At 40.3% G+C, this 22861-nt stretch overlaps 2 protein-coding genes across 3 annotated transcripts; one reads left to right on the plus strand and one right to left on the minus strand.

The window, feature by feature from the left end:
* Positions 1-211: 211 nt before the first annotated feature.
* Positions 212-14821, plus strand: elovl5 (ELOVL fatty acid elongase 5). The gene is made up of 8 exons (XM_054798298.1): positions 212-735; positions 5632-5696; positions 5823-6010; positions 8612-8689; positions 9984-10155; positions 10703-10827; positions 12384-12518; positions 13839-14821. Exons 2-8 carry the CDS (start codon positions 5639-5641, stop codon positions 13953-13955), a joined length of 873 nt encoding a protein of 290 aa, XP_054654273.1. The 5' UTR covers positions 212-735; positions 5632-5638; the 3' UTR covers positions 13956-14821.
* A 522-nt stretch (positions 14822-15343) lies between these two features.
* fbxo9 (F-box protein 9) lies at positions 15344-22384 on the minus strand. 2 transcript variants are annotated; one of them, XM_054798296.1, is made up of 13 exons: positions 22178-22383; positions 21010-21087; positions 19153-19284; positions 19013-19070; positions 17857-17953; positions 17616-17746; positions 17423-17537; positions 16898-17016; positions 16739-16829; positions 16570-16665; positions 16377-16470; positions 15835-15989; positions 15345-15751 (listed from the first exon to the last, which is right to left on the minus strand). In XM_054798296.1, the coding sequence occupies exons 1-13, from the start codon at positions 22178-22180 to the stop codon at positions 15643-15645; spliced, it is 1278 nt and encodes a 425-aa protein (XP_054654271.1). In that variant the 5' UTR covers positions 22181-22383; the 3' UTR covers positions 15345-15642. The 2 variants fall into 2 exon arrangements, with proteins under 2 accessions (XP_054654272.1, XP_054654271.1); XM_054798297.1 differs by lacking the exon at positions 21010-21087 and having other exon boundaries at positions 15344-15751; positions 22178-22384.
* Between the last annotated feature and the right edge of the window lie 477 nt (positions 22385-22861).

Consider the following 22861-nt stretch of genomic DNA (forward strand, 5'->3'; position numbering starts at 1 on the left):
TATGTGCTGGGTATGTGAGACTGTCCAACCACAATTTTTCTGTTTAATGATTGTATCATAACAGGTAGTCCTTGTACCTTGTTCTTGTTTATTTTAGCAATTATGAACTACCTTTTAGGTGTGCTATTTGTATAGCGAAACAAGAGGGACTTGATACAGTAAGTGTGTAAATACAGCAATAAAAGTGTTGTCACCATAATAAACATTTGCACCTTGACTCGGTTACACGTCGTCAAATAATAAGAGTGTAATTTACGCTTAACATTTTAGTGGATGACATAACAGTGGATACTCATAATGTGACTTAAGAACTTAACATTAACATTTCATTGCACTGAAGTGATTTAATAAACTAAAATATTTTTGCATACTAAACCTTAAAAGAACTGAAAAAAGGCTTTCTGTTTGTCACCAAAGTTTATCACATGGACTTAAAGCGATTAATTGAGTCGTAATAGTTACTTTTAATCATTTCCGTGATGGTAATTTCACTTTCAGTACTGAAGTAGTGCTAGTGAGGGCCACTGTACGTCCGCCATCTTTGTAGTCCGTTGCCACTTTTTACACGTTCAAGCCCCGCCGACTCTGCACTACCTTCTTGTCAAAGCTGACAAGGCTGTACTTGTGCTAACACCGCTCCGGCAGCCACGGTTGGAAGACGTGATTTTCCACCAAAAAGTATCGCTACATACTCCTGTTTGCCAGTGGCCGTCCGGGGGCTCCTTGGACTTTATGGTGAGTGTTATTTATGTCATTATGTCGGTCCAAACCATGCTCAAAGCGGGTTTGCCGGTACCTGTGGGAGTGTGTAGACGGCCATCCTTATGAAGTCATATGAAGAATGTTAGCACACTGTTCATACAAACTAGCTAAGTCCTACATATTTTATTTTGACAGTCAAATGTTTACTGTATACTTTAATATACATGTTGTAAAATTGGTACTAAGTGCTGTAAGAGTAACAACACTGCTACGTACTATCTGTATCAATCTACACAGTATCTGTCCGTCAACATATGACTTTTGCTAACTTGGTTACAGTTTTCTAAGAACTGGTTAAACCACATGTATAGCATTCTGGCATAGTTTTTATACAATTGGAAGCTGCTAAGGTAATTTCCTAGTTGTAACAATGCTTCCTTACCATATAGATGTTGGAAAACCTGTTTATTTGCCATGTAAATGATGTTTCATTTGTAAAGAACATGCATGTATGGTGTACCTCCTATACTGTATGTTAAATGTGCAAAATCTAATAGCTCATACTGATGTTGCATTTTGCTCATTTAATGTTGTTTGGTGGATTGGATGGTCTAAGTCACATCAGTAGACATATTGGCAATTTTACAATGTGGTCTTTTAACGAGCTGTCCTGCACCACAGTGGTGTGGAGGAATCATGCACATCCACAGCAATTTAGACTGCAGGCTTTGAATTTTTTTAAATACATTTGTCCACCTGATGGCACTGCTTTTTCCCATTCAGAACATGCAACAAAATTTCTCACCTTTTTACTGTTTTCTTGAATGGTGCCGTGCTACTGAAATGATAAGTGTGTGTCGCCATTTGTTGTTTTTTTGTGTGTTTTTAAATTTTTTTTATACTGTTGCGCTATTTCAATCTACTGGCAACTAAAGGGTTAAAATCACCAAAGTACAATTAATATTTGGTATGTATTGTTCAAGCTGAGTGAGTTTTTATTTTAAATCTGACGCTGTGGAAAAAAACAACATAAAAATCAATGTTGCTGCCAATTGCTGACCTATCTCAGAGCTTAATAATATAATAACAAGCAAATACTCCTTGAAATCAACTGCACAATCACAGCATGGGTATTACTGTGTTGGATCATAAAAAATAATTACAGGATTAATGCTTAACTTTACTATATGTTATGTAATTATATTCGATGCCTAAATGCAGGGGTGTCCAAAACAAACTGCGGCCTGCAGCTTGCTTTTAATTGACCTGCGCAGCACGTTGTGAAAATAAAATTAAACCAAAAACCCAGGAAAAATGGGAAAAATAGCGCAAAATGTAAAGAGAAGAAGCCGAAATGTCCAAATTTCCAAAATAGAAAAATAGATACAAATACAGTCAAACTTGTCTGTAGCGGCCACTAGAGGGAGTCTGCAAAAGTGGCCGCTATAGACAGGTGGCCTCTATAGACAGGTTGGCGTCCAGTTTGAACGTTGACCAGTAGAGGAAAAAAAAAGGGAAAAAAATAATAATAATAATGTTGACCAGTAGATGGCACTGCGGACTGCTGATAAAAGTTGTACAGCACTACTAGGCTTGTTATTATCATGGTTCATGGTTTTAATCCTGAACATGCATGAGTCAAACAGTAGCACATCACATAGTACAATTCACAATTTTGCATGTCCAAAAAGGAGTAGGAAGAAGCAAAGCTTATTTAATCCTACCCCTCATCAGTTTCACATCAGTTGCAATACATTTATTCACCTCTTGTTCTTCCAAGTGTACTTTGTAGGTCTACATGACAATGTAGTGCAATCATAGTCAAGGTTTTTACTTACTAAAAGGAAGCTAGAGGCTTAATAATAACTGATAACTGATAAAATACTTCAGTTAAGTACAACCGAACTCAGTTTTGCTCTCGCTGCCGCATGCATGCTAGCATATGTTTTTTTTTTTATTGTAGCGTCGCTGGGAGCACGTCCTGTTCCCAGCCTAATTTGCGGTAATGTTTTGGTGCAAATGCTCTTAAAGTTACATGTTTGACCAGGAAATAGCAAGCTCAAAAGAAGACTGCTTTTTTATGTGGAACAACTCACAGTTTGTGTGGATCTTGTGAATGATTGTGACTGAGCTAGGACTCAGTAATTAAAGTCTACACACGACGCCTTCATTGATTGAAAAACAAAACTTTTTTGTGCATGAAGCTTCTACTTGAGTTGGTAATTTGGCTGCTATATGCAGTCAGATATTGACCAAGAGAGACAAAATGGGTGGCTGCTGGCTGTGTTGGACAGGTGACTGCTATACACAGGGTCTATAACATGTAAATTTGCTGGGGGGGATTTTTCAGTGGCTGCTATAGGCAGGTGGCCCTTCTATAAAGGTGGCCGCTAAGACAGGTTTGACTGTATCTAAGTGGCCCCACCGCATCCTTTGATTTTCAGTATGCAGCCCTCGGTAGAAAAAGTTTGGACACCGCTGCCTAAAAGCATGTAAACAAAGTCAGCAGTATGCTGCTATTGATCGGGCAGTCATATTTCAATGTCATGTGTGCAGCCTCTGCGCACACACAGATTAAATTTTTAATATTTTCACTGAATTTGATAACTCATGTTTTGGTCGCTTAAATCCAAGGTTATTCTAATCTGTTAACCTTTCATGCTTTTAATCTTAACATGACCTCTGACCTGCTCAAATCTGTAATCTGTCTGTGGTAAAAACATTAGAAAAAAATAAATATATACATATATATGTGTGTGTGTGTGTGTGTGTATATATATATATATACACACACACACACACACACACACAGTATATATAATAAATGGTGGCACTGTTGACATGATAATGCAGCACTGTGTGTTTGCAAGATGGAAATTTGTGTGTTTAAAACCTACAGGAGAGTTCCCTGGTGGTACACGCTTCTGCCTTTCAGGGCAGAAGGTATGAGTTTGATTGCAATGGCATTCCGTCTAAAAACTAGTTCATGAGACTGTGGTGAACCCTGACAGAGAAAAGCTAGAAAGGAGATTGTGCAAATAGCTTGTGGCTGATAAAGAATAGAATGTGTGATATCACATCAATGCTAAGAATGTCAGATGCATTGATATACTGTACAAGTCTGCCTTTCGTGTGCTGTAAATGTTGTCAAGTTATACGGTTAGGATGTAAAGGCGCTGTTAGATTAGTATAACAGAACAATAGGTCATTTATGTAGAAGATAATTAGATATGCATCTGGTTGACTAAGCATCAATGCTAACTTCCTTAGCATGAGTAAGCATAGTCAGCATAGCTTGCTAGCATAAGGGGACTAAACTCTTAATTGACCTTCCAGTGACACATATTGTGTGTTTAAAAAGGAAACTCACTGGGTTGGTGTAGCCCTATTGTCTATGAAGACCAATTACTGTACGCTACACAAAGTGTAAGTTTTTAAGCCATTACATTGCCTCAATTACTGTGTTGCACGCAGTGGAAGGCGGTGCCTTTAGTATATGGCCCTTCAGTGGTGACTTAACCGGCCGGAATTGTTTTCAGTACACACTGTGAGGGCCAGCATCATTTCAAAAAATGGATTTCAAACCACGGTCAACCGTGTGAAGCGCAGCCGATATTACCACACCACCACACAATAAGTAATGGCTGGGTTTCCGCGATACAAGTACTGTATCGTTAAAAACATAAGTCTTCATATCTTCAACTACATAGTCTGTGATACGCCTGACTTACATTACTGCTAGTAACGTTGAGCATTAGTAACTACAGTCGTCCCTCTCTACCTCATGGTTCAAACATCGCACCCTCAAAAATGTACTAATTTAAAAATGTTCATTGTTTCATGGTTGAATACAGCCTATTGTTGGTGATAATACGCATGTTTAAGAAAGGTTTATGTATTCTTGTCCTAAATTAAGCATTTTAAAGCATAAAAATGGCAAAATTAATGCAAATACTAATAGTATGTGCGTGTCAGTATGAGAGAGTGAGGATTGCCCTGAAAATGAGGCTTTATCGCTGCCCAAACAAAGCACCCTCTGCGTTGCATTTTTTAGTGAATACGACCACTAGTCCACCATGGGACCATGGAAAAAATGATTTCACATTGATTGTTGCATGTAAAATTATATTTATTTCTTGTTAATATGTTTGGGTGTCTGGAAGGGATTACTTGGATTTACAATTATTTCCTATTTCGGAAAAATTGCCTCAGTTTTCGTACGTTTGCGATTTTGTTAGACCTTTTGGAATGAATTAATAATGAAAACTGAGGTACTGCTGTACTTCAATGGAATGAAAGGATATAGTGCTTGTTCAAATGCCCAACAGACCAGTGCTAACACGTTTATAGGCTTAAATAATGCAGTTAGAAGGCTAGCTGTTCTTAATTCCTGTGAATATTCTCATTCATCCAGGTCAATGTATTCTCAGGGCTTTCAATCAATCACAACCGGATTGTTCAGGTTGTCTTAGAAGATGCTTTGCCTCTAATTTGAGCAGACTTCATCAGTTCATGCTCCAATATGAGGTGGGACACACACCAGTCAGACTAGATATTCTTAGTCATTTAGCCTCTCACAAATAAACAAGGCACAGCCACCCTTTTTCAGGTGGGTCCATACCCATCATTACATCTGAATGAGATGCTAGCGAAGGTGATACCAACCAAATGACCATCGTCGGCGGGCAGACGCCACACTCTATTGTATCCTGATTGTCATTTGACACCACCAAAGAGCCAACCATTCCTGTCTGGACCTGCCTCCTCCTTTAGTAGATTGGATCTTGCACCAAGATCTCAGACTACAGCTGTCCTATCTAGTCTGACTGCCGTGTGTCCCACCTAGTCTGTGAGCGTGAACCGATGAAGCCTATTTGGATGAGAGGCGAAACATCTTCTAAGCTGTTCTTAGTGTATTTTGTTTTTTAGGTGACTCATGGAGGACTTTGATCGAAGACTCAACACCTTGTTTGGGTCATGGCTGGGCCCCAGAGGTAAGCTCATATTGTCAACTTGGAGTTTAATTTAAAATAACGTAATGTAATGAATGAAGCATAAGATTAAAAGTTAAGTTTTATCTTCTGAACTAACCATGTGTATTTTATCTAATACTGTTCCAGATCAGCGGGTGCGGGGTTGGCTGCTGCTAGACAATTACTCTCCGACCTTTGCCCTCACCCTGTTGTACCTTGTAGTCGTGTGGACCGGGCCCAAGTATATGAAACACAGGCAGCCGTACTCGTGCAGAGGCGCCCTCGTGCTTTACAACGCGGGCCTGACGCTCTTGTCCTTCTGCATGTTCTACCAGGTACACACGGAAGCCAGCAATGAGGGAATTATGCTACATACTCACTCAAACCTGTGTGTGTCAGTTGCCTATTGATTTTTTTTCTAATCCATGCTAAAATCAATCACACTGTCTAATAGCAGGAGGGCCCGTTGTCAGGTAACGGACTCCAGGAAGTCTGTGCCGACCCCAGAACCCACAGCATAGAACCTAATCATCATAGATTGTGAATGAGATTTAGTTAGAAGGTTTTGCATATAAAATACACCCTCTAAGATAACTTCCCCGGCCTCTTGTGAGTCATGATAACAACACCGTCATGTCATGTCATTTAGTGAGTAGGATCAAAATCAGGACCATAAACCAGCAGCCACTCTTGGTTTTAACTTTTTAGCTGTTTTTCATTTTTCAGGTGTTGCTGTCTTGACTTAAAAATGACAAGCTATTTTTTAAACACTTTCATACCTGAATATATTAATCATTCTGATCAACATCCATGTAACACAGTCATGAATCTCTTCCAGGGTCAAACTTTCACCATGACCACCAAAAAAAAATGTAACAACACCACCACCAGTTAGCATATTTTACCCCAGTAATAGTTTAAAGGAACAGACAAAAAATGTACAGTATATGCTTTTCACAATTACGAATGAAACTGCATAAAAATTGTTGTACATTTTTGTTTGGCGCTGGCATTCATGGCTGTCACTCAGGGCTGTTGGTATCACGTGCATGTTTGTCGCGTATACACGTACACAAAAGCAGTATCAGAGAAGTCACCAACAGTTTACATTAATGTCGTTACAATAGTCTTTACATTCAGTGGTAGCTAACTTTATCATTAGCTGATAACAAACATAACTAGTGCTCGTGAGTGCAGGAAGCAGAAAGAGGTGGGATATACTGTAATGCTTGTAGTACATTAGAATGTGAGATTGTATGTCATCATGCAGAACCACTGTTTTGAAATCCATGTTTCTGTGTGACTTCGGAGGCATATTTTGGCCTATTTTTTTAGCTGAACTCCAAATTTTGTGGTATGTAACGTCAGTGGCTCTGCCAAGACACTTCTCATGGTTGCGTTATTACTGGTGTCAGTACTAAAAGTGACTGTTTGTGTCCAGTGCTTGAACACTAAAATAGTCACAATAACTGTATTGTGAAGACATGGTCTCAGATGAGTAGTTATAAGCTAGATGTTGGCTAGTAAGTGAATAACTGATGAATAAAACACTACTGTGCTACCGTCAACGCCTTTTAATGAACAGTTGACATAAAAACTAAAAACAAAAGTGCGTCTTCTCCCTTTCTGGCTGACTTCTTGCTTCCCCTCTCTGTCTTACATAAGGTTCATTTAAACCCTGCTTAATGTCATCTGATTGGAATCAAAGTACACAGCAGTTTGATTGCAGTCAAAAGTGATTTCTACTGATTATTTATGAAGTGTGCTTTGAATGGACAGTCAAGCTACAGTGGTGCGAAAAAGTGTTAGCCTCCTCCCTGATTTGTTATTTTTTTGCATGTTTGTCACACTTAAATGTTTCAGATCACCCAACAAATTTAAAAATTAGTCAATGACAACACAACTAAACACTAAATGCCGTTTTAAATGAAACTTTTTGTTAGTAAGGGAGAAAAAAAAATACAAACCTACATGACCTTGTGTGAAAAAGTGATTGCCCCCCTGTTATAACATAACTTAACTGTGGTTTATCACGCCTGACTTCAAGTGGAAAAGGTTATAAAGTCATTTCTAAAGCTTTGGGACTGCAGAATGTCACGCTCTTAGAGTTAGCCCATGTGACAGTTTGATATATTTTCCCTTTTTATGTCTTAGTTCCTGTATGCCATTATTTTGGTATGCCTTCCGTTTCTGCTTCGTCCTGTGTTTTGCCTGCTTTGCCGTTCTGTTCACGCGCATCTGCCACTAATTTCTGTTGTTGGTATTTAGTCCAGGTGCGTACGCCTTGGTTTGTCGGAGCGTGGTCATTGAACTGCTCTTTGTTGGTATCCTGCCGCTGCACAACAGCTATAATTAATAAAATAGACATTTTACCTGCACTTGGGTTCTCTCTCTCTCTCCGCATCCTGGGGTCGAGCCACCACAACACAATGCCCGATCGTGACAGAGCGAATCCCAGTAACAGCCATTATCCACAAACCGTAAAAATATGAAACATTGGTGAACCTTCCCAGGAGTGGCCGGCCAACCAAAATTACCCCGAGAGCGCAGCGACAACTCACCGAAGAGGTCACAAAAGACCCCACAACAACTGCAGGCCTCACTTGCCTCAGTTAAGGTCAGTGTTCATGACTCCACCCTAAGAAATACACTGGACAAAAACGGCCTTTCTAAACGGAGTTTCAAGATGAAAACCAATGCTGAACAAAAAGAACATTAAGGCTTGTCTCAGTTTTGCCAGAAAGCATCTTGATGATAACCAAGACCTTTGGGAAAATACTAAAGTTACTCAAGTTAACCGTTTTGGAAGGTGTGTGAAATGAGCAAGGGGACAACCACTTTTTCACAGTGTACATTACATGCAGTTGTACATGTACTCACATGTTCATGTTCATATATGTTCATACTATGTATTTATCATTCGTCTTTGTCCGCAGCTTGTTACTGCTGTGTGGCAAGGAAGCTATGACTTCTACTGCCAAAACACACACAGTGCACAGGAATCTGATAATAAGGTGAGTGTGCCATACTGTCTGTACAACCTCTCCATGTTCTTTGCTGCACATTGTGTTTTTTATCATCCCTGCCTTAATGACATCAACATCGGCGAGATCGAACTTTTGCACTGGCAGGCAGCCCCGCCCACATACTTTAGACATACTTCACACTTGTTTACGACCAATTTACTCATTGTCACGCAAAATTGCATATCACTGCGAGGACAAATTGTGCAAATGCAAACAAGGCCTTACTGTAATGTTCGGTCAGGCACACAAGCACCAGACTTGATCGCTGGAAAAACAGGCTTTTAATGCAGGTTTGAATTATCTCACAGCAGGCACAATAATCCGTAACACAGGCTACCGTTGCTCAACTCTGAACCCCTGACGTCACTTCCTGTCTGCCCCTCACTCGGGTCCCCTAGAGAACACATTTACAGCAGCACATACAAGCACAAGCCTTATTTATATCTTAAATGGCTTATTGTGTCAACGACTGTATTTTGGGTAATATGAGTGTAAAGGTGACTATATGGTTGTGATTTTATGTGTCTAGAGGGCTCTTGTAGACAAGTTTTGTATGTGCTACCTACGGAAATATTGTATTTATAAATAAGGGATCCTATTTTGCATAAATTCACCTATCATGGTGGGGTCTGGAACCAATTAACTGCGATATAAATGAGGGATTACTGTATACCGATCCAGAGCATCCCAAACATGGTCAATGCATGGCAAAGTTTGCGTATGCTGGCCATGCTTCCAGGAATTGTGTACAGATCCTTGCAGCATGGGGCCGTGCATTATCATGCTGCAACATGAGGTGATGGTCGTGGATGAATGGCATAGCAATGAGCCTCAGGATCTTGTCACCGTATCGCTGCATTTAAAATGCCATCAATAAAATGACCTGTGTTTGTTGTCCACCACGTATGCCTGCTCATGCCATAACCCCACCGCCACCACCACAACACAGATGCATTGAAAACATCCCAGTTCTTGCATGGCCAGCATATTCATTGGACATGTCACCCATTGAGCATTTTTGGGATGCTCTGGATATGCGTATACGGTATTTGTGATTATTATTATTTTTCCATGGGGTCCAGAATTCCTGGCGACGCCGTTAAGTTCCATTTCTAGTTCTATCGCTATCATCATCTCATTAGCATCACTGGTGCCATTTAAAAAAAAAAATACAAAGATAAAGCTAAACACACTTCAGTTATTCCTTCAAATGCTACCTGAAGTCTCATTAGTGACTTTTCAACAGCCAAGTTTTGTTTGACTTTGCTTTTCTGCGTCTCAGGTCATGAATGTCCTGTGGTGGTACTACTTCTCTAAGTTTATTGAGTTCATGGACACCATCTTTTTCATTCTGCGGAAGAACAATCACCAGATTACCTTTCTTCATGTCTACCACCACACCAGCATGCTCAACATCTGGTGGTTTGTCATGAACTGGCTCCCCTGTGGCCACTGTGAGTATTTTGACTGAGCATCACACTGCATTGATATTAACATAGACCTGAAACCACAGTACTGTATCGTCACTGTTTGTTGACAGCCATGTATGTCACCTTTTCCCTTTTTTTTCAAGACCAATTAACTGTTTTAAAATATGTTGTGTTGTTCTATGGAACGCTGTTGTTCTATGAAGCGTCTATGTGCTAAACCAGTGCACAGAGTGAAGGCAAGAGACGAGGAAAACAGACATGCATGCACAAGGCAACATATGGAGGCCGGCAAAATTATCAAGTTCATTTTCATTTATCGTGTGATTAATTGATTTATTTTTTCATCGCGAGACATTTATTTTCTGAATGAGAAATCTCGTCACATTTTCATATTGTGACACGAGATCTTGTGACACCCCTACTTGTTGTCATCCCTGTCAACCATCCATTTAATCTATGGCACTCTAAACTGATTTGATATAGAAGTGAGCACACAAATTGCAAATCATCATGATGATTTCTACCCTGGATGGTAGTCAGCTGACTCACTGATACTTCCTGCGTCTCTCAGCGTACTTCGGCCCCTGCCTCAACAGTTTTGTCCATGTGGTCATGTACTCCTACTACGGCCTGTCTGCCATCCCCGCAATGCGGCCGTACCTCTGGTGGAAAAAGTACATCACACAGCTGCAGATGGTAAGCACAACTTTATCTTTCAGCTACACTGTATGTGTAGGAGCCATTTATGCTTTGTTTTGCTGTAGTTATTTGGCTTATTTTGGTGTTGGTCTTTTAGTTTTGTTGGAGTAATTATATTGCGCTTGACCGCTGGTGGTGGTATGGAGGCACACTATTTAAGTGCGGAAGTGACGGGGCACGGGTTGGTGGTGACTGGAGGTCACACGGTTTTTACATGCAGACTCACCTGGACAACCAGCTCCACCCATGTTCGCTGCACCAGACCTCCACATTTGCCATACATACAACCTGATGACATACACCACCGCTTTATAAGCGACTGATTCATTCATTCATCATTGTGCAACAAAAGTGACTATACCTAATCATCTGTCCGGACTTTGTTTATTTGGAGCGCGTTATGACCTGGATCCCCCGCACCCAGAAGCGACTAAAATGATAGGACAAGATAGTCGCTACAGTATGGACAACAAAAGTACTGTAAGTTTTGGGTTTCTAAGCCGCTACTTTCTTCTCATGCTTTGAACCCTGTGGCTTGTACAGTGATGTCTAAAAATTTATGGCTAAAAACTACGTTTCCCATGATGCTTAGAGTGCAGCTTCAGGAAGTAGTGACATGAATGAGTAAAATGGGAGCTAATACTACGTTTTGAAGACTTATGCAGCAATCTCTGACACATCTTAAGTAAGTTTGATCAAGTGTAAAATTACTACAGCTTCTGTTTGGACTAGTCAGACTGCCAGCCGCCCACTATCACCAACGGGTTTCAAAAGGCTCAACTGAATGAAGAGGAAAGCTCAAGCTAAATGGCTAATTAGCCTCCAGAAACAGAGAGCGACAACGAGAGAGAGACCGATAAAGTGTGTGATGAAGGAATTATGAGAGTTATTCAATTGTGATGCTTGTCGAGACGACTTGAGTGGTTTTAGTTCCCAGAAGGAGGAGGACGGCCATGTATGACTTTTCTGGTACGCTACTGTTTATAGTGATCTTACACTCACTGTTCGGCATTGTTTATGTAGCCATGTTACTTGGCACTGTTTGGAAAAAAGCATTTTTTAAAATCAGAAGTTTAAAACATTGTTTGTTTGTAACATCTATCTGTGTACTAAATATCCCATGTTACAATGTGGACACCTGCGGCTTATATACAGGTGCAGCAAATATATGTACAAATCTTTTTTCTCTTTAAATTTAGTGGGTGTGCGACTAATACACCGACGTGCGCTATAGTCCGGAATTTACGGTATTGGGACACATCTCTTAGTCTGTAAAGTGGAAGCTGTTACAAAGGCAAAGGAGAGTTTCCATATGTTGTTCTTTTTTCACGTGTAGCTGTCTTGGTCCCAATACTTCTGGCCATCTAGAGCATAGCTTTGTCCTTGAGTAAATGTTTATCGCCTTCTATTCTCGGAATTGCTTAAACAAAGCATAGGTGAAAGAAAAATGCATCCATTAAAGATATTTTGGGCTGAGGATCGATACTGTCTTTCTAGTCACCTTCTAACTACACTGTGTGTGTGTGTGTGTGTGTGTGTGTGTCATGTTTCAGATCCAGTTTGTATTAACAGTGTTGCAGACGATGTGTGCCGTCATATGGCCATGTGGTTTGCCCTTAGGATGGCTCTACTTCGAAATAACTTACATGCTCACCCTTGTGATGTTTTTCTCCAATTTCTACTTCCAGGTCAGTAGTTTTCCCATTTTCATATTGTTAAATGATGACTTTAAACTTGCATCAGCTCATGATATGGATTTTCCCATTGCCAAACCATTACGATTAAATGAAACACATCACCAACCTTAAATCACATCTTTCAATAACCTAAAACCCTGCTAACCTTAAACCCTAACTCTTAATTGAAACCTAAACACTAATGCCAACCTTAAACCCTAATCTTAAACTAAAACCCTACCCCAACCCTATCCCAAAACTCTAACCCTACACCACTAATGCTACCTTCTTCTACCTACAGCTTCTACCTTGCAAAGCTGAACCAAAATTGTAACCTGCACACCTAATTCTACTTTCAGGTTTCTAACCTGAAACCCCAATAAACACTAACTTTAAGCCATAAGCCGTATCCCATATCGTGGATCTCTAACTCTTGAAACGCTAACCCCACTTTGCAACAAGAAACACAACATAGTCTTAACCCTAAACCTAACTTAAATACTCCAAAATCATAACCTTAAAAACCTAACACTATCCAACAAACCTAACCTGAAACCCCAACGCTAAACCCTAACTCTAACTTGATATGCAAACCCTACCTCCAACCCCAAAAAACGTAATCTTACCTGACAGGCCGCTATCTAACCTTAACATCATACACTAAGTCAAAAACCTAATGCCACCCTACAGTGTGAACACAAAACCCTCACCCTCAACCCTAACCTGATGTTGGAAGCCCTAATCTGAAACCCTAACCTTGAACTCTAACCCTAATTTGCAAGCCTAACCCCACGGTTGGCACTCGGTGGCACAAGCATTCCATTGAGAGTCACAGTGTTTTAAGGTGTAATTAGTCATTGGTTTAGCTATCAAAGTGTTTGGACACCCCAGCCAGACCCAGCAGGCCTATTGACCTCTGACACCCACGTCAATTTGAGCCACGGCTGTGCCACATCACACATGTGACACCCTGACCCGTATGAAGAGTTGGTTGGGAGGAACCAAAATAAATGAGTTGCCAGTTACTAATTACGAGCACTTTTAATGTGGTGTGACCGGACACCCCAGGTGACCAACGGTGAGTACAAAAATAAAAAGATGAAAAAAATACATCTATCATGAAACTATACATGCATCACTCCACACACTTGACATTCTCACCAAATCTGCAAAATAAGTAAGCTGCCAACAGCAAACTATGAGCAGTTATTAAAAATTGAGGTGTGCAAACATCTCGGGTGACCAATGCAGGGTCAAACCCTGACACTAAAGAGAATAAGTGCATTTTGACAGTGATCGTGAACACATTTTGTTCTCTCTGTCCCACACAAGACATACAAGAAACACAAGAGGGATGAGGATGGCTCACCGCTGATGGCTCACCACACAAACAGGACGCCATCGCAGGAACTCAATGCCCACAGCAAAGACAAACTGAGAACAGACTGACATCTGAGAGGCTCTGTTGTCACTGTAGCTTGTTGGCTTAAGCTGTTAGGAGACATTTTTCTATTGTATTATTGGCGTCACAGCAAGCATCTCATTATTTCAGTACTTTATTTAAACAAACAAACATTTTGACTGATCTCAGGAGGCTTTCCATGTACACATGAAAGCTCCTGTGCGCTTGATGGAAATTTTAAGCAGGCGACATTTACTGTAGGATCGTCCTTGATGTGTGTAACAAGAGCACGTTTCTTGTGTCCTCCCTGGCTATGCTGTTGCATAATCCCTAAATACTCTGTCCTCTGCAGGGAGAGACACAAGATGCATATCGTGCAATATTGATATTAAGCCATTTAGTCCCCAAAAAGTGTTAAATCCCTTCGAACTCCCTCTTTAATGGGACTTTAGTTTATTCAGAAAAGCGGTACGTTTATTAGAGAATAACATCACGCTCATGCATATCAGCTGTTCATCATGAGATATTAGCTCAATAGAAGTTCATCCTGGTCATTAGCCAATGTGTTCTATATACGGTATCATCATGGACCTGTTTTATTTGGTTGCTAATGTCACCACATTCACGATGGTTTACTCTGTGCCTAAATTTCATTTATGACATCAGCAGTGGACAGTAATTAACTACTTCATTTAAGCGTTATTTTTGAGTGTATGTGATGACGTATTGTTGTTGCTTTTATTACTATACAGATGGGTAGACAGACTCTTTTCATGCAGGAAGTCTCACCTACATCCAGCTTGCAAAGCAAAAAATCCAACTGGTGCTTTTCTATCTTGCAGGTGCTTTAGAATGACACATTTTATGTTAGTGCAGTGCACTGGAGCTTTGAAACATTAAAAAATTGTACATGCTTCGTTAAATTATTCCCTTACTTGACAAGTTAAGTCAGACTGGTGATGCATTTGTGCTCATGTCAGACTATAATTATCTGCATAGATATTGATTATGAGCCTGCATGCAAAAGAAACTATTTCATCCAGAGTGGCGTGACATGGCCGATCAATAACAGGGACAGTGGTGCACACGCAAGCATTAAGTACAAGTACAGCACAACTGCAAGTGTAACGCAATCAACTATGAGGTAAGAACTGTTAAAGCAATTTGCATTCCTTTTGTCTTAGCTCATTTGGTTACATTGTGCCTTGAGCTTTTGATTTGCAATTGAGTCAAATTATAGGTAACCATGCTGCATCACCAAAATTTAAAATCACTTTTCCCCCCCAGCAAATCCTGTTTGATCTGTTCCATGTTCAGTTCTCAGAAAAATGGAGGATTATGTGAGTCCTTAGTAACTGTGGACAATATCTCATTTCTATTTCATAACTGCCTTCAGTGTGTATTGCACTGTGATGTTTATGATTCAAAATGAAAACAATGAAACATTCATTTTAATGCTCTTTATTTGAGGAAGAAAAGTGCACTGTGGAACAAAACCAGTATGCTAACATTCTTCATCGGGAACATGTGCTAATTATTTAGCGTGCAACATTTCTGAAATCAGAAAATTAACTTGTATTTTTAACATCAAACATTTATCAATCCAGAAGTGCTTGCATGTCAGAACCATGAAGGTTTGTTTAGATGTTTTAACCAGCTGCAGCATAAACAATGGAGGCTGACAATGACATTGTGTGTTAAAGTGATAGATGAACATGCAGGTGTCCTGTTGGCTTAGAGCGGCTGCTCTGAGAATGCTGTGTAACTCTTCACTCGTCCAAAGAAGAACGGCGTGTACATCTTGTTTAGATCAAATGCGGTGACAACAGTTTCCCCAGTCAGCCTAGAAAATAAAGTCCGATTGTATCTTTAACTAAGAACACTATCTGTAACAATGTACATCTGTCACTTGTGTGTTGGTCTTACTTGTAAGTGATGTGGCAGGAGTGATGCATCCACACCAGCTTATTGAAACTCTGACGCCCCCCCGAGGACAGAAGGAGTCCTACATGGAAGGTGTGCTCAGCGTCGGGGGCCGGGTTCCGCCTGCAGAACCGATTCTTTTGCATCTCGGACGATTTCTGTTGACATTGAGGGTCAATAACGCAGTCGTCAGGTAGACTGTGACAACTTTTTAAGAGCCGTGTGGTGAACTGTCGCTTATTAATAAGTGCGGAAACATAATAATATCACAAAAATTTTAAATATGCTTTTTAAAAGGTTTACAAATAAAAATCCCTCCCAAATGTAAAAGATGACTTAGCTTTCATCTGAATTTCTGGTAATTAAATAAAAAAAATAAATAAATAACGGACAATTCTGCCAAAAATAAATATCAATTTGGAACTTGTTTGCATTCGTGGTCTGCCTCATGTCTGCCTCAACAAATATTTTATTTGTTCAAACATTAAAAAATATCACCTAATTTACGACACAAACTGTCATGGAAAGTCTTCCAACACACTCACCTCCTCTTTTTTCTTGCAGACAACAGCATAAACTTTGGTTTGATTGTCTGTTTCTTGTGACAGACGGAAGTGACCGAACATGACAGCATCCATTCTGAAAAAAGGACAGACTTCCGGTCAGATCTTGACACACGCTGTCAGACATGATTGAAACACTGTATGATTCAATGCGGAGGGGAAAAAAAGAATGCACCTGATGTTCTTAGTACGTAAGCCAGGGACAACATAGAGAGGCTCCTCAGGCGTGGTCAGCATGAGAACTGTACCATCAGGGAAGAAGCGCAGGTACCTAACAACACAACCACACAAATATTGATCTACTAGTTCATAATATCTGCCAGTGCAAAAACTGTGTAGTCTACCTGTAGAACTCAACATGGTGCCAAGGCCGGTAGAACCCATCCAGAGATTCCTCTCCTTGACGAATGTAAGATGTCTTGCTGATGTAGACGCCTGCACAGATAATATGCCTGCATATCAATCATCACAAATAGATGGCAAGTAATCCAATGTATAGATACCATCAAAGCGGACACGGGGCCTCTGCAGGAACATCTCCCTCCAGGACAGGAAGGGTCCATGTTTGGTGCAGTTGCGTCCCCACACTCTTAAACAGGCTAAACGCCAAATCTCAGAATCTCTGCAAACGCATAATCAATCAATTAATGAAACACAATGGAAATAAATGAATATGCAATCAAATTAAATAACACTTGCAACTTTTTATCACTAAATGGTCGTTCACTTGTATAGGGCTTTTCCAACTCCAAACACTCAAAGCGCTTTGACACTGCTAGCACATAAACTAAACTCAAATGCAAACAAATACACTTCTGCGTATATGTGCTGAAAGTGGCAGAGTAGCCGTATAGCAAACATACACCTGACACGTTACAAGCGTTGAGGTCCACCATTGCCGTTTGGTTGTGATGCCATGAGTCTCCTTTCATGTTATTTAAATGGGGCACACTTTGTGCCACACCCAGAGCGATGGTGCTGCAACATTTGACACAAGCAAAACTGTTGACACACACACACGCGCTGACCTTGCACAAATGTAAAATCCACGACAAACCAACGAGAGCTGCTCCAGGGCTCGCATGTCCACGTCACTCGACACAACCCAACGAAAAATGTACATCAGGATTTCCCGTGGCAACGCTGCGGTCACATCAAATAAATATGAAGGGAAACATAATGGAAATGAAAGACATCAAAGATAATACATGTACATTATACCTGATATATGCACCTGAGACTTTTCCAACTCAGGAGTACAAATCTTGGCAAATGAGGTTCCCATTGTGAGCTGATGCTCAAAATAGGCAACCAGATCCTCAATGTCTCCCTCTGCATCTCTCTCCTCCCTGCTACAATATAACAAATGATAGGTCTCCTGAATGCAAGGACAAGACACCTACATGACACAAGCAAGTAGTTTATAAAGACAAGAACGTTGTCACAATGTCAAGCATCTTACTAGTTTCTTTCAGCTCGATCAGCATCTGGACGGCTGTAGTAGATTTTTGACTCTATGTCAGGCACAAGCTGCATAGCCAGGCGATAGAACTTGATAGCTGCCAACAAAACATGTCAGAGACTTAGTCATCGCAAGCACGTTAGCATATTGGCCAAACAGTCAGGAGATCTGGGTTCATATCTCCGTTAGAACATGTGTGTGTGGACTTTGCATGTTCTCCCTGTCAGCAAGTGGATTCCTTTCACATTCCAAAAATATGTTAGGTTAATTGGAGACTCTAAATTGGAGATTTGTGAATGTGAATGGTTGTTTGTATGTATGTGCCCTTCGACTGGCTGGCGACAAGTCTAGGATGACTTGTGAATTGCTGACGTGTACAGTTGACCCTTGGAACTCCCAACAGTTTGTAAGTTGAAAAACTTACGATAATAAAATATGGTGCAAAGGTCAAATCAAATCATCAAGAAATGTAACCAAAAGTTGACAAAACAGCAGCTCAGCATGTGGTCACCACAAATCAATGGTTGTAGAAGTAGCAGTAGTGGTCATGATAGAAGATAGTGTTGTACAATGACTGCTTCACTCTCCTCCTACCCTACCTGATAGAGTCCCTGTAAAGATGTATTGATTATTGTAAGTCCAACAAACAGTACAAAACACAAACGGAGTGTCTCTATCAATGCAAGCTGAGCCGTGAGTGAAAGGTTCAACTTATTTAACTTCTCGCTTCTTTGCTTTAAGAGGAATTTGCAGCCAAACAAGCAGCCAGCCATGGTGGCTCCACCGGTTGGTTCATGCCCAATACATCTTTTTTTTTTTTCTACATTACCACAACCTTGGACATATACCTACAGCCTAATTAGGGAAGTGCTGAGTCAACTTATCTCTTATGCAAATTAGCTAAATAGTTAATTTTAAAGTACACTGACTGCTCAGTACTATACTGTATACAGTAGCTAACTCCACAATCATAACCAAAGGAGAATAATGGAATGTACACAGCGTCAGCTGCATGTTTTTATTATTAACAGTGGTTAACTTATTTTTTGTGTGACAGTTAAAAATGTTCAAATATTACCTAAGACATTACTGTAGTTAATAAGGGATTTATGATGGCATAGGTTATTTCAAGTGAACTACACATAAATGCACCCACCTTCATAGACTGCTCCATTCTGCTCTTCCTGAACAGCCCTCAAGAACAGTTCTGCGGCCTGAGTGAAGACCAATTTAAAAAAGAAATAAATGATGGCGCCTCCTAGCTTACAAGTCCACTCCTGTCTTTTCATGACATACCTTTTCCTCCCGAGCAATTTCTTGCGTTCTCTTCTGACCCGAGGTCCGTAGAAGCCGCAGGCCCAAGCCGCTCGCGTCGCAGCTCGGTTTGAGCTCAGACATCCACTGAGCTCGGAAAGCATTGAGCTCTAGCTGCAGTTGAATCACAGCAAAACAAACTTGTATCCACAATTTTATTTTTTTTTTTTAACTATACCAATTTGTAATACATTCGTCCCTCGCAGCGTCACTCTCACGGTTTTTCCAAACATACTTATTAATAAATCATGCTGTTTCATGTTTCGATATGGCCTATTATTAGTCAAAAATATGCATATTTAAACAAATTGTACAGTACATTTTTTTGCCTAAATTAAGCATTTTCAAGCATATAAATGGCTAAATTAACTAAAATGCAAATGTGAAGCATTAAGTAATCTACATTGGTTTCTAGGTGTCAGTAATTTTTGGTGAGACAAGCACCAGAATTGATCGCTGCAACAACCGGCTTTTATTGCAGGTTTAAATTATCTCACAACAGGCACAATAATAATAACAACAACAACACGTGCTACTGTTGCTGCAGCCATAACCCACAAGCTAAAAAACTCAACTCTGAACCCACAGTCACTTCCTGTCCACCACCCATTCTGCTCCCCAACTAGCACCGGAACACATTTGAGTTTTATGTAGGTCTTTAATGGCTTATTTTCTCTGATTATGTCTACTATATCGGGTAATACGAATGTAAATGCGGCTCTATGGGTGTCGTTTCACGTTTATAGGGTTCTAATAATGTTAAAAAAACGTATTTCGAAAATTGTAAACAGGTTTTCTATGCCATAACAACAAAATTATTCCATTAATAAAGAAGGAATTCTACTTTGCGGAAAGTCACTTACCAAGGTCGGGTATCGAACCAATTAACCACCATAAACGAGGGATTACTAAATCCTGTCCATGCCCTTGCAAAAATATTTTACACTGGAACCTGGGTCAGAGTCATTAATTTAGTCCAGAAGATATGACTAATCGAAACGGACGCTAACAGAATCAATTTTTCAAGCCTCTAGCTATGCTCCAATCCTCAGCTAAAAAAAAAAGCACAACAACAAAAATATGAAGGAGTGCTTGGGTTTTTTTTTTTTTGGGGGGGGGGGGGGGGGGGGGGGATGATTCACTGTTGAAATAGTCCACTGCTGATGTCATACAAATTCATGTCACACAGTGTATTAATAACAAAAGACACACGCCATATTGTACGCTAACCGGAGCATGCATGCAAACAGAGGCAAAATTGTGGCAGAAATTTTCAACGTTCACCAAAAAACACGCTAACTGGGGCGGATGCTAACCGAGGTTCCACTGTACTTGAGGCAATGTGGTTCAACCTTTATCAAATTTTACCAGCATTTCCCATATTGCATTCCCGTATGCATCGCAACTCTGCTCTGGATTTCACCGGGTACGTATTAAAAGTGAAAGACAGTCACAGAAAGTGTTTCTTGAGTCATTCATTTACTCTGTCATCAAGTACAAGCAGTCACAAAAGGGGAAGCATTTGCCGCAGGAGCGGAGATCTAGACATGCAGGGCACCTCTACAAGCCCGAGGAGTGTGCATTACCACCGCCATGAAAGGCGAGGTGTGAAAGCGTGCAGAACAGCTCTAAAAGCATACAGCCCAGCGTTACACTCGGGGAAGTCATGACCAGCGGCAGTGAAAGAAGACAGAACTTGGAGACACTCTTCCATCATTTGGTGGAAGTGGTCTTTTTGGTTTCAAAAAAATTTTATATAGAGAGTTCCATACGGTTCCCTCACCACCCTAAAGTGGTAACGTTATAAATGATGTTTTAAGCCGAATAAACAAATTTTACCTCAAGATTTGGGTCGTCAGCTGCTTCATCCTCCTCCCCTTCCTCCAGTGTACCACCAGTACCCACATTTTCTTCAGCCTCGCAAAAATAAAAAAAAAGAGAGACTAACGTTATGAGTCAATATGATGAGGTAACCATCCATCCATCCATCTTCTACCGCTTATCCGAGATCGGGTCGCGGGGGCAACAGCCTAAGATGGATGGATGGAATTTAACATTCTCTAAACCAGGAGTTTTCCAAGCATGGCACAGTGAGCCTGCACCCCGAAAAACTGATTTCCTGGAGACTATTTTGTACATATTTAGTTTCCTGCTCACCCCACCCACTCTGTTTACTATCACTGTAGGAAGCGAAGCAATCACTTTTGGCTGTAAATATAACTGAAGTTAGCAGGTTAGCAGGTCCTCAAGATGCTGCTCCGTCCTCTGTTGCTAAAGCTAAATGTGGTGTTTTCAATCACAATAACTAATTAAGTCAAACTAATGCAATATTGATACTATATAACACATGTAAACAGTTATACAAATCCTGAGCCCTTGAGGATCAGTAGACCCTTGATATACTACACCTGAATAACAAGGACTACTGTATGATGTATTACACTCACTTTACATCGTAAGGTACTCTTATTTTTTATATATATATATCAAATATCTATGGTAAATTGACATACATAGCACCTGGATAATTTAATCAATTTATTAAGTATTCTTTAACACTATTTTATCCCTTAAAAGGTTTGCACTCTGCTGCATATTTTTTTTATTCTTAATTTCACAAATACACTTTGTTATACCAAATGAAGGCAGATAAAATATTAACTGCGGAAACTGATAACTGAAAACTCATAAATGCAAAATGTTTACATGGGATAAGTTTTTAAAAAATCGCCATTAGCTTAATTTGACAAGTTGCTAGTCAAGTACTTGCTAGTGAGTACTCACGAACGCTAATGTTAACCTCGTTACTGTGTACTTGAACAGTACTGAAACAACATAACAGGAAGACCATTCGGATGTTTTATAACTGCACTGGCTCATCCCTTGCGGACATTTACTGTACTAGGGTACATGTGACGAGAAACGTGCCACGCTAAGTTAGCTAACTCTGCTAGCATGCTAACCTCTCCCTATAGCTTGCTAACGGCTAACAAGCACGGTGACCCACCATGACAACTTGGCCAAGGAAGTCTTGGAAGTCTTTTTGGTGTGTGTTGTGTCTTCACAAACGGTCGGCGTTTAACGTTTACAGTTCACGGTCGGAAAAACGGACCACGCAACTAACATATTTACGAGCACGCAAGAACGCAGCCATTTCGCTGAGAGGTCCGACCAGGAGCCTGAACGTGTAGTAGAGCCGGAAGTGGATCACCTGGCTAGCTAACAACTCCCCCTTTTGACTTGAAACTGCCCTACATGTTTGTTCAAACAGACTGTAATAGACCATTAATTGCACTTAGTTATCACCAAACGTGTGCATTTTATGATACAGTACACTTCTACAACACAATAATAAGAACTGAAGTGGCGTAGCACTTAAGCGTGAGCACAAGCACAGAGTACACAACCAAACATATTTAAATGTTGCAGTTGCATGTGGAAGAATGGCTGCACATTCATCAGCTACTTTTAGCGTGTCAGAGTAAAATTACGAGAAGTTATCCTTGCAAGTTTATTTAATCAAAGAAGAAAAGCAAATAAACAATAGTTAACAGTTACTCCCGCATTCGCGTAACACTCAAACCTTGCTTTTAATGTATCGTTTGTAACGAAGATAAACGCCGTGTATACACCTTAGTTGTTATTTATTTAATTGAATCATTTAAAACGTACAAAGTCACATACAATGTTA

This window comes from Dunckerocampus dactyliophorus, chromosome 14, assembly GCF_027744805.1.
Source record: "Dunckerocampus dactyliophorus isolate RoL2022-P2 chromosome 14, RoL_Ddac_1.1, whole genome shotgun sequence".
Classification (NCBI taxonomy): Eukaryota; Metazoa; Chordata; class Actinopteri; order Syngnathiformes; family Syngnathidae; genus Dunckerocampus; species Dunckerocampus dactyliophorus.